General features: G+C 28.9%; 1 protein-coding gene across 16 annotated transcripts in view; it reads left to right on the top strand.

Moving 5' to 3' along the window:
* Positions 1–12,398, top strand: part of LOC145266346 (ankyrin repeat domain-containing protein 17-like) — a 331,800-nt gene that overhangs the window by 311,928 nt on the left and 7,474 nt on the right. For 15 of the 16 annotated variants that reach the window (XM_080121948.1, XM_080121947.1, XM_080121940.1 and 12 more), the window contains one exon: positions 1,762–1,776. The exons of the other annotated variant lie outside the window; for it this stretch is intronic. In XM_080121948.1, coding sequence (XP_079978074.1) covers positions 1,762–1,776 — 15 coding nt within the window. The remainder of the gene's footprint in view (positions 1–1,761; positions 1,777–12,398) is intronic. 16 annotated transcript variants of the gene reach the window in all.

Below are 12,398 nucleotides of genomic sequence, written 5' to 3'. Positions count from 1 at the left end.
GCAAAAATTAGTAAAATTTAAAAAAATTTACAATAAATGATTGAGTAAAAGTAATTACAAGAAAAAAACATCTTAATCAGCTAATGCAATTTTGTTATTGCTGTATGAAACATTGACTTATCTCCCTTGTTCTCAGTTAACTTTTGCAATTGCAAATTAAAAAATGATAGATTGAGAATAGACGATAATAACAATGTTTTTTTTTTTTTTTTTTTTTAAGCCGATATTCTACTTGATAAATTCTCCTTAATTTTCGGATTTTTTTTTTCTTTTTTTTTTTTTTTCTTTTTTTTTTTCTTTTTTTTTCTTTTTTTTTTTTTTTTACTAATTTCAACATAACACGTAATTTGCATAATAGTACTTTTACTTAAAATGCATTTTTGATATTCAATGAGGATGCACAATGTCCCTTTTCTATATAGAATAAAATCAATTTTTCTGAAAAATAAAGAATTGAGACTATTGTTTTGTCTTTATAAATGATGAAAAAATGTCGGGGGGAGGAGGTAGAAAAGCCGTTCATTGTTTGTCTTTGTCTGAAATAAATTCTGCTTTAAAGAAATATTTTATTTTTATAATTTGTTTGCTAATGGCTTGGTTTGATTAGACTTTTTTCTGGCTGTTTATATAAATCTGCTTTCATAAAAGTCAGTTTTAATTGGTTCAAATTCTGTTTTTTTTAAAAAAAACAAAAAAACAATTGGGTTCTTGTCGAAAATTTCCCTTATATTAAAAAATAAAAATAAACATCTGTATGGTGTACATATCCATGATATAAAAAAAAAAATATATTCTAAAAATTATATAAATTGTTCAAGTATTTTTTTTGTTTTTGTTTTTTTTTTTCTTATAAAAAAAAAATCATTTTTAAGTGATTAATGGAAATTCTTAGGCATTGCGACATAAATGATGTATCAGTTATCTCTTTTTTTTTTTTTTTTTTTTTTTAAGGAATTTAGCATTATGTTTAATATTCAGTAACACTGGTTACATCTGCTAGTATATTGTGTGTATGTATGTGTGTGTGTGTGTGTATATATATATATATATATATATATATATATACACACACTGGGTACATCTGCTAGTATATATATATATATATATATATATATATATATATATATATATATTAGCAGATGTAACCAGTGTTACCGAATATTAAACATAATGCTAAATTCCTTTTTTAAAAAAAAAAAAAAGTAAAAAAAACGAAAAGAAACAAGATATGTGCAATCCAAGTCCTGAGGTATATTTACAACATTTTTAGGCTCTTTTTTTTTTTTTCTTTTTTTTTCTCTTTTTTCTTTTTCTTTCTTTTTTTCTTTTTCTTTCTTTTTTTCTTTTTCTTTTTTCTTTTTTTTTCTTTTTTTTTCTTTTCTTTTTTTTTCTTTTTTTTTTTTATGTCATCCAATCCGAGTCTTAGGGTAAATTTTAGTATCTATTTTGTGTGATTAAGTATTTAGATAAACAAGTGATGATTAACTCACATTTAGTATAATAATAAATTTCAGTTCCCACATCGAACAACAGATATCGCACATTATTGATGGCCCTGGTGTATATGAGGCACTTGAGTTTAATATATTTAACGTTGTCTTTGTTGAAATACAAAAATGTTTACACGCCCAACTAATTATTTTCTTTTTCTTTGAGACGACAAATTTTGATTGCGATTTTAAAATTCGGACAGTTTTCTATCCTCTCCTTTATATCTATTCATTTTTTTTTCTTTCTTTTCTTGTATATTTTTCTCTGTAGATATAAAGAAATTAGGTAAGTATTAAAATATATCTTTTGAGAAAAAGTTTGTTTCTCCTTTCTATTCCTTCTCCCCACGCACTTCTTTTTTATTTTTTAGTTTATTTTTTTTTTTGTTCTAGTGCAGAATTTCTCTTGCATTCAAAAATAAAAATTTGTGTCATGTACATACCCATGATGAAACGAAAATATCCATCTTCCAAAAATCATAAAATTATTCATTTTTTTTTTTTTTTTTTTTTTTTTTTGGTCCGCCAATAAAGGGGGGGGGATTGAACCTAGTAATTTCACTCCCATTCGGCTGTTTGTTTGCACTTTTCTCAATAACCACATCTTGGATTTTTTTTTTTTTTTTTTTTTTTTTTTAATTTTGCACAAACATTAGTCATTATGAAAGCAAATTTGTTACTCGTGGAAGGGGCCCTGCATGCTCGGCTTGTTAAAAAAGAAAAGAAAATTTTATGAGTAGCTGAGAATTGACCATTCTTCCTGCCCACCATTTTTGAAAAAAAAAAAAATGTGCTTGCTAACATAGTTGATGGATCAATTTCTTTTTATTTATTTATTTTTTTTTTTAACATGTAGTTTTAAGCCAAAACAACAGTACTTGTCATGTTGAAAATAGTAATATATCCAAAAATTATGAAATTTGAGTAGACCAACTGCTATTGTTTTTAGTAAAAAAAAAAAAAATAAAATAAAATAAAAAAAAAATTATCACTCGGCTAAAGCAAAACATTAGCTATTAAAGTGACAAAAAGGGAGATAAGTATATTCCCTGTATTCACAATCTTCAAGGTCTTGACATCTAGGGAAAACGTCATTTTTCTCCAATTTTCTGTAAAAATTATTTTTAACTATAAAGTATTTTCTACTCTATTAAATTTTGTAATTTTTTGATATATTACTGTTTTGATACTTGTACAGTTTAATGTTTTCAAAAATCGAAATATGGCTACCTTTTGACCGTATCATAAATTGTTTTTCACGGTGAAAAATTTAAATTAAAAAAAAAAAAAAATGATCAAATTAAGTGAAACTTTTTTTTCAGAGAACTTCCGTTCCATAACGGATACGTACAATGTAATTTTTTTTTGATACTTTAATTTTTTTAAGGTCTTGATTAGACTGTACAAGTACCACTATTTGCGATATGGCAAGTTAATGTTGTTTCCAGCAAAAACATTTTTTAAAAAATCAATCTGTCGACTGTATCTTAAAAAGCACCAAAAATGTTGAGATTTCTGTTGTAATGCCTATGAATTCCCATTAATTGCTTAAAAATGATTTCTTTATAAAAATAAAACTAGTTGATCAATTTATGTGATTTTTGGAACGTGATATCTATTTTTTACACAAGTTGAGTATGGGAGAAAGAAAGAAAATTATGTGGGGTGGTGGGGGGATTTTAAAATTTCACTAAAAAATTTTGAACCAGGTTAATTTACTAAAACAATTTTTTTTAAATTAAGATAACAAAGTAGTCATGATATTGTTTGGTACTTTTACCTCAATAGTAAAAATTTTTGTGCAGAATTCTCCTCTTGTTTAAAAAAAATCATCATGATGTGCATACTTCGGACAAAAAATATTTCAAAATTCACATAAATTAATCAAGTAGTTTAATTTCCATTAAGAATCATTTTTAATTGATTAATAGGAATTCATAGGCATTACAACAAAAATCTCCAAAGTTTGAATAGTTTGAACTATCTCTTAGATTGTTTTCAAAATGGCGACAAAGATTGCCACTCTTGTGTTACTCATAAAATTTGATTTTCTTATTTCAACATAAAACTACTTGATCAATTTAAGTGATTTTTGGAATGTGCTATATATATATTTTTTTTTAACAGGTATGTACAGCATACAGATTTTTTTTTTTTTTAATGTAGAGGAATTCTTGTCAGGAACCATAAAACATTTACATTTATTATGTACCTACATTTTAGGTAAAAAAAAAAAAAAAAGGCCGTACAAAAAAATTTACTGAAATTCAGTCACTTTTCATCTATAAATATAAAAGCAAAAATATGTGTATGTATGTTCGCTTTTTGTGTTTGTCCGAGAAAAGCTTCATTCCGAGAAGCGATCAGTCGACTCACTTAAAACTTTTTATATCATGTCTAAATGATAATATCTACAAGTTAACGAGGGTCGCCTGTCTATTTAATTTGCTCGACTTTGAAAAGATAAATGATCAACATTTTTCGATCGCCGCATGTGGATTAGACTTTTTCGTATAATAAAAGCGAAACTAATTCTGACGGTATTTTTTTCGGTCGCGATTGCCGGAAATGTCCGAAAGCAATCGGCTTTGATCAATGTGGAGCTTTTCCTTATATGTGACAATTGCTATTCAATTTGGTCAATCCCCTTTTTATGGGAAGCTGCCCCCCCCCCCCAACATCTTGGGGAAACAAAAAAAAAAAATTTAAAAACCCTTCCTGCAGTAAATGAAATACTGTCCCGCAGTCAAAGTTCACCTTATTAAGTAATTAAATACGCGCACCTTTCAATTCTAAATACTTAAATAAATTCAAACCTGTTTCCGTTAGTATTTCATGGTGGCCCGGTGTTTAACGTTGCATATTTTTTTTTTTCACACACTTTAATTTCCAACTTCAACTCAAAGCTTCGGGTTTGATCCTTCATACTTACCTACCAAAACTTTTTTTAATTTAAACCCCCACCCCCCGACACAAACACCCGGGTGTTTTGATTTACTCAAAACCACACACACCTCCCTGGGCAATGCCGGGTACCCCCCACTAGTTTAAAAATAAAATAAAATAAAATCATCCCTGTTCAACTATTGGAATCCATTTTTAGCATGTTAAGTTACTTATCTCCCTTTGGCATTGTCTCTAATGAAGGCAAAATATGACTGACTAGCCTGGGTGGCCGGGTGTTTGGAGGTGTGTGGAGCAAAAACAAAAAAAAAAAAGTGGTAGTAGGGAGGCAGGCTCAAACCCGTACTGCAAAGAAGGAAAACAATGTGAAAAGGAAGTGACATCTTTGCCGTTACACCCATCGCCAAACTGGAAGTGGCAAAGATTTAAATTAAGGCTAGTCAATTGAAAAGAGAGGATGACTTTTGAAAATATTGATGAAAAAAGCGACTACTCCTTATAGAAAAGTGCCCAATTGAGGATGAAGGAATTACTGTTTTTAGCCAATTTAATCCATGAAGCTAGCATGCTTTCATTCCATCAACCAGTAATAGGTAGAAGTCCTAAATTATTGGCAATTGTATTTTGAGTGTCGCCTGCACTGAGGATTGAACCTTCCACCTCCAGAAGTGTTTAACTTACAACTGAACTTAAGCAAGTACATTATTCACTAATTCAGTTGTAAGTTACGCTCTTCTGAAGGCTGACCGTTCAGTCTCTAGTGCCATGGATATGCAAACAGTGTTGATTAGTGATAGTATGATTACGGGGTACTTGTGCAGTATAATGGAATTTCAAAAATGCAGTTTAGGTAAAAAAAAAAAATGTACTTGAGTGTCAAGTCAAAATTAGTATTAAAAAGAAAATATGAAAATTGGTTGAGCAGACAATCTAATAGGATTATTTTTTACCAAAAATATGTCAGTTTTTTTATTTTGAAATGACAGATTACAATTATTTTATTAAAAAATATATAAATTTTAAGATTACTTATTATTCAAAATCAATTAATATTTCTGATTTTATCATTAGTACCAGGAAAATTAAGTTTTAAGCAAAAATAAAAAGAAATTAAAAGAATCCTTTTTAGGCATACATTATTCCAATACACCATAATCTTTTTAATGATTACCATAAAAACGTTATATGTGTATGTTTTTGTTTTTTTTGTTTTTTTTTCAAACGTAAAATCACTTGGGGGAGGTATTAATAAATATTTTATTATTAAGAGCAGTGGAAGATTTTGTTTTAAATAAAATAAAAGGGTTTTTGCATAAGAAAATAGGCACAATTTTTTGATGAACCATCCCCCTAAAGTAATCCAATTTTCCAATTTACAAAATTCCCACTACTTATGTTTACTATGCTATAATCGCATTGACTAATGTATACCCATTAATCCTTATTCTTGAATGGCCTCCGGGCCTTGATAACTAGTGATTCCTGTGTAAAAAAAATTTTTTATTTTTTTTTTTTTTTTTGGAGTGGTACACTGTACATGGTGAAACAACCTAATATGCCAAGTGCGTAAAGCTTGCGTAATTTAATTTACAAAGATTGACAAGTTCCTTTTTTTTTTTTTTTACGTTTACAACTGCACATCCAACCGATCATGGCAGGATCATTGACAAAATTATTGTAAAGCAGAAATTTTTCCGGATCCCTGTCTAACTGCTGTGAGAGATGGCAGAGTGAACATTGACTGCTTTGTCCTTATTTGGATCAAGGACTAGAGTGCTTGTGCATTATGTTTGGATGTTTTTAAATAATACAAATTTAAAAGAATTCCTTTTACAATCATCAGATCTTTCTTGGAGTCGATATATTAGATCCGTTGTTCTTTCTGCTTTTCATAAAGTAGGTTTCCTCTATTACTTTAAACACTTTCTTGCCCTATAAGGCTGTTCTCTCTCTCTACAAATCTATTATCTATTATTGAGCATGTATGTAGTAAGTACTCTTGTCATATTAAGCCCAGTAAATCCGTTTTATTTTAGGATTCTTGATAAGGTGCAGAAATGTATCTGTAATTTTATCGATCCCTACCCTCTCTCTCGCCAACATAACATTGTTAGTCTCAGACTTTTCTGTAAATACTATTATGACATGTAGTCTTCAGAATTGCTTGATCTATTCCCTGCTTCCTTTGTTCCAGCTCGTGTGCCTCGTTGGTCTAGTGGTCTCCATCAATTCACTGCTTTTGATACCTCATTGAAGTGTTAAGGAATAGAGAGAGAGAGAGGGGGAAGAGGTGAGTTATAGTGTAGATACGTTGACCGGAAGTCAAGATCAGCTGATTGGATTACGTGCGAGTCATGTGATCAGGTTAGCTGAATCGTTGAGATTTGATTTGGACTCGGAAGACAACAGACGGCTTCCTGTTGTTTCCTCCTCTTCACTGGAGGACATCTGAGAAAGTGAAATCGGCCTGTGTGGGTTCTTCTTCTACACACGTCAGCGTTCGTCCCCCCCCCCCCCCCCAATGACGAGGAGGAGACAACGGGAAGCCGTCCGTTGTCTTAGTCCAAATCAAATCTCAACGATTCAGCTAACCTGATCACATGACTCGCACGCAATCCAATCAGCTGATCTTGACTTCCCGTCAGCGTGTCTACACTATAACTCACCTCTTCCCCCCCCTCTCTCTCTCTCTCTCTCTCTCTCTCTCTCTCTCTCTCTCTCTCTCTCTCTCTCTCTCTCTCTTCCGTAACATTAGTACAGCTTACTCTTATAGCTTCTTTCCAAGAATTGCAGGCTTGTGGAATTCTCTTCCTGCTGTCTGTTTCCACCTACTTATAACCTTGGTATTTTGAAGATTAAGGTCAATAGGAATCTCCTGCCTTTGCAATAATAATCTTTGATTTTTTTTTTTAGCTCCTTACATAAAGTGGCTTCACACCTTGTCTGGATCGATTTCCATTTTATATATATATATATATATATATATATATATATATATATATGGCTATTAAGCTACACAGAATATTCCACATTTCATTCTTGTGAAAGTATGTTAGGCTTATATATTTTATATATTTACTACCTAGCTCTACCTACGTATTGAGCACTGTTGAAGTAAATACTGAACATTTACACATAAAATTATATTTTCATATATTTATGTGATTAAATGATATAGTCATATATATATATATATATATATATATATACACACACACACACACATCAGGTAAAAGATATTCAAGAGTGATAGCTAATAAATTTAATGAGGTTATTCAGAGTGCTAAATAAAAGAGCAATTTATATTATTACTATAAACAAATTTACATGGTCGCAACACTGGACATGCTAATTTTTCAAACAAATGGTCAGCTAAAACCAGAAGTCCTCATTGGGCAACTTAATAAATGGTTGCTTTCCATAGAAGAAATCCGTCCTCAAAACCAAAATGAGGTCTTCTGGTTTTAAATATTTGCCTGAAACATTAGCATGGCCAGTGTCACGACCCATGTAAATTTGTTCATATTAATGAATATATTTACCTTCAATGTACCAATCTTGAGCCAAATAACACCGTCCTATTCTATTCAGGGATTATTATTCTATTTGGATACCAAAATCTCATATAATTTTTTTTTTTTTTTTTTTTCAACACTTTTTTTTCTCTATGTCCATTAAAGAGATTTAATCTTTAAAATATATTTTCTATATGTGCTAAATAGCAAAATGGAATCAAACCAGAACAAATATTTTGCTAAAGACTTTTTCTCTAAGGAGATGAGCCTACATCGAAAATCCATGGATTAAGGATTTAAATATTGTATTCTTTGTCCAAACAATAAATTTTTGTTTTGAAAATTATATTTTTTTCTGAATGAAATTTAAATATATATATTATTACTATAATGATTTTTAAATACCTACAAACACTAGTGTTTCATCCTTTCGGAAATAATCAGTGCAGGGTGTCACAATTACCGCCCGTCAGGAGAATTGACCTCTATCACGGAGCCATCTCTGACTCCATCTCTGAGTTAATGCATTTCAAGTACATACTTATATAATTATGTGTCATGTCGAAATTAGTAAAAATTGCGAAAAATAAGAGTAGAAACATAATTACAAGAAAAAATGAACTTTATTGAATAATAAAGTTTTATTGTTTTATCATATTTTGGCCAAGTCTGTATGACAAACTGACTTATCTCCCTTGTTTTGACTTTCTGTATTTCAAATTAAAAAATGGTGTATTGAAAATATGCGATTTTTTCTTTTTTGTAGAAAAAATAGTTCTAGATAATCTTTTTTTATTAGAAATTTTACTAATTTTGATACAACGCGTAATTACGTAATGTAAGTGCATTTTTTGTGCAAGTACACTGTAATAGTGAAATTCAAAAATTTTTATATTGAATTTTGCGATAAACCAATGGTCTCTAGTTAGTTGTCATGTTACAGTGATGAATATATCCAAAAATTATGAAAAATTATAGGTAGAAAAACAAAGAAAACATTTGAGGGGGAGGGGACAAAAATTAACAAATATAAAATACCAGAGAGTTCCAAAGGGAGGTAAATAACATGTAACTATTACTGATATTTTTTTTATCATAAATTAACAATCATAAATTAACAATCATAAATGTCCTTTTTTAGCATAACTGAGTTACTTCCCTTATGTCACGTGTTTCCAAGGAAGTATGATTTTTTTTTTTTCAATAAAAATTGAAAACTGGTTTTGTTTTTTGTTTTCGTTTTTTTTGAATAATATTGTAATATTTAAATGCTTCTAACATGCCAATTAAGTAGATATCATTGCTTTTAGTTGAAATTAACACAAAAAGTCAGTAGATACCATTGTTTCTTTTATTTTAAAAAAAATTTTTTTCGAATTTCGCTATTACAGTATGGTTGCATTGCACTTTTTTTTTCTTTTTTTTTAATCCAATCATAACACACACACACACATACACACTAAGCCTTTATTTTTTTCTTAGTGCACTCAATTTTTTGGGTTGTTTTGAACAAGCACTGCAAAATAGTTATATATTTTATAAATCCTAAATTTTTTAAAAAATCTGAATTTTTTAATTTTTGATTCTTGTCCAGAATATCTTTGTATTAAAAAGCCAAAAAAAAAATAAATAAATAAATAAAAATGAAAAAAAATCTTATTTACGTACCAATGCCAAAATAAAATACATTCCGGAAATCACATAAATTGATCAAGTACTTCTATTTTTATAAAGAAAATTTTTTAGCAATTAATGGCAATTTGTAGGCATTACAACATAAATCTTGCAAGATTGGAATTGAGTTATCCTCCCTTTATTTCTGGAGATTGTTTTCAAAATGGTGGGCAAAACAGTAGCTCCTTGATTTATTTTTTTATTTTTTTTTTTTATTTAAAAATAAAACTATTTGATCAATTTACATAATTTTTGGCATATAATTTTCATTTTGTCACAAGCACATAGGTCATACTGACTTTTTTCATGTTTGTTTTTTAATACAGGAGTTCTGGATAAAAACCAATTTTCTTTAGCTCAAGGACTTTTATTTATTTTTATTACTGCGTCCAAACTTTGAACAAATGTTGAAAAAAAAAAAAAACTCATTTATTTTATCATATACAAGATGAAACTAATATATAAAAGGCTATATATCTGTCTGTCTCCATATTTTCAAACTCTATCTCTTCCGAAACTTAAGTTGCAGAGCGGCGTTAAGGGCCTCAATTGATTGAATTTTTTACGGACTGTTCTTTTCTGGGTCTTTAGCCGGTTAAAATAGTTTAAGGGATCAAAAAATGAGTCAAAATTGAAAAAATCGTTAAACATTTTTCCATTCATCTTAATTTATTTTTAATTTTTAATCAGTTCATATACGTGTCACGTTGGTACAGTGGTAACGTCACCATTATTGAAATCATGACTATGATAATATATACGAAATCTGGACAAATTAAAATATAATTTAAGCATATTATATGCCCGGCCAAAGTTTTGGTTTGCGTCCCCGGGGGCTTTTAGTACTAAAAATGCCCTTTTTTGTGGCTCCTTTTTTTTTTCATATTTCTCGACAAAAACTTGATATGTCTGACTATATAGTCTTTTACATGGTGGCCAACTCAAATATACACATGTTAAGACCTGAAATTATCCATTTGCAATTGGGATTTGGTATCCTCAGGGGCTTAAAATAGGTTTTTAAAAAATGGCCAAAAATGACACTTTTTGCCCGATAGCATTTGATCCATCCATTAGATTTTCCTGAAACTTGGCCAAAATGTGGAGGGCATTGTTCCTAATATAAATTCAGTATGGGTAATCCTGGCAAAATTCTGGTTCACATTCCTCTGGGACTTTTAGGGCTAAAAAAAAAAAAAAATGCCTTCTTGGAGCTCTTTTTTCATGTTACTGAAAAACTTGATATTTATGTCTATATAGTGGTTTTCCATGGTGCATGAATTCAAATATACATGTCTTAAGGCATGAAACAGAACCATTTGTCCATTTTCACTAGGATTTGGTGTTCTCAGTAGCTCAAAAGGGGTTACAAATGCCCCAAAATTGCAAAAAATGACACTTTTTACCCCATAACTTTTGCCCCATCCATTAGATTTTTCTGAAACTTGACAAAAAATGTGAAGACAATGTTGGTCCTTCACACTTCTAACATTAATTTTTTCTTCACATTTTTTTGTGACATCATCTCACATGCAGCACCAGAGGCAGACTATGCACACGCAGCTTGTTTTTTTCTTTTTTTGTTTTTTGCTAGGGCATTTTCCTTTTTTTCTTTTTCATTTTTACTTTTTCATTTTTATTTTTTTTATTTTTTTATTTTTTCATTTTTTTTTCCATTTTTCTTTTTTCATTTTTTTTTTTCCATTTTTCTTTTTCATTTTTTCTTTTTCATTTTTTCTTTTTCATTTTTTCTTTTTCATTTTTTCTATTTTCATTTTTTCTATTTTCATTTTTTCTATTTTCATTTTTTCTATTTTCATTTTTTCTATTTTCATTTTTTCTATTTTCATTTTTTCTATTTTCATTTTTGTTTTCTCTTTTTTTCATTCTCTTTTTCATTCTCTTTTTCATTCTCTTTTTTTCATTCTCTTTTTTTCATTCTCTTTTTTTCATTCTCTTTTTTTCATTCTCTTTTTTTCATTCTCTTTTTTTCATTCTCTTTTTTTCATTCTCTTTTTTTCATTCTCTTTTTTTCTTTCTCTTTTTTTCTTTCTCTTTTTTTCTTTCTCTTTTTTTCTTTCTCTTTTTTTCTTTCTCTTTTTTTCTTTCTCTTTTTTTCTTTCTCTTTTTTTCTTTCTCTTTTTTTTCTTTCTCTTTTTTTTCTTTCTCTTTTTTTTCTTTCTCTTTTTTTTCTTTCTCTTTTTTTTCTTTCTCTTTTTTTTCTTTCTCTTTTTTTTCTTTCTCTTTTTTTTCTTTCTCTCTTTTTTCTTTCTCTCTTTTTTCTTTCTCTCTTTTTTCTTTCTCTCTTTTTTCTTTCTCTCTTTTTTCTTTCTCTCTTTTTTCTTTCTCTCTTTTTTCTTTCTCTCTTTTTTCTTTCTCTCTTTTTTCTTTCTCTCTTTTTTCTTTCTCTCTTTTTTCTTTCTCTCTTTTTTCTTTCTCTCTTTTTTCTTTCTTTCTCTCTTTTTTCTTTCTCTCTTTTTTCTTTCTTTCTCTCTTTTTTCTTTCTCTCTTTTTTCTTTCTTTCTCTCTTTTTTCTTTCTTTCTCTCTTTTTTCTTTCTTTCTCTCTTTTTTCTTTCTTTCTCTCTTTTTTCTTTCTTTCTCTCTTTTTTCTTTCTTTCTCTCTTTTTTTCTTTCTTTCTCTCTTTTTTTCTTTCTTTCTCTCTTTTTTTCTTTCTTTCTCTCTTTTTTTCTTTCTTTCTCTCTTTTTTTCTTTCTTTCTCTCTTTTTTTCTTTCTTTCTCTCTTTTTTTCTTTCTTTCTCTCTTTTTTTCTTTCTTTCTCTCTTTTTTTCTTTCTTTCTCTCTTTTTTTCTTTC

The sequence above is a fragment of the Euprymna scolopes genome, chromosome 41, assembly GCF_053919585.1.
Source record: "Euprymna scolopes isolate OS-2025 chromosome 41, ASM5391958v1, whole genome shotgun sequence".
NCBI lineage: Eukaryota > Metazoa > Mollusca > Cephalopoda > Sepiida > Sepiolidae > Euprymna > Euprymna scolopes.
The sequence above is the reverse complement of the archived record's forward strand: the minus strand, read 5'-3'. Positions and strand labels throughout refer to the sequence as shown.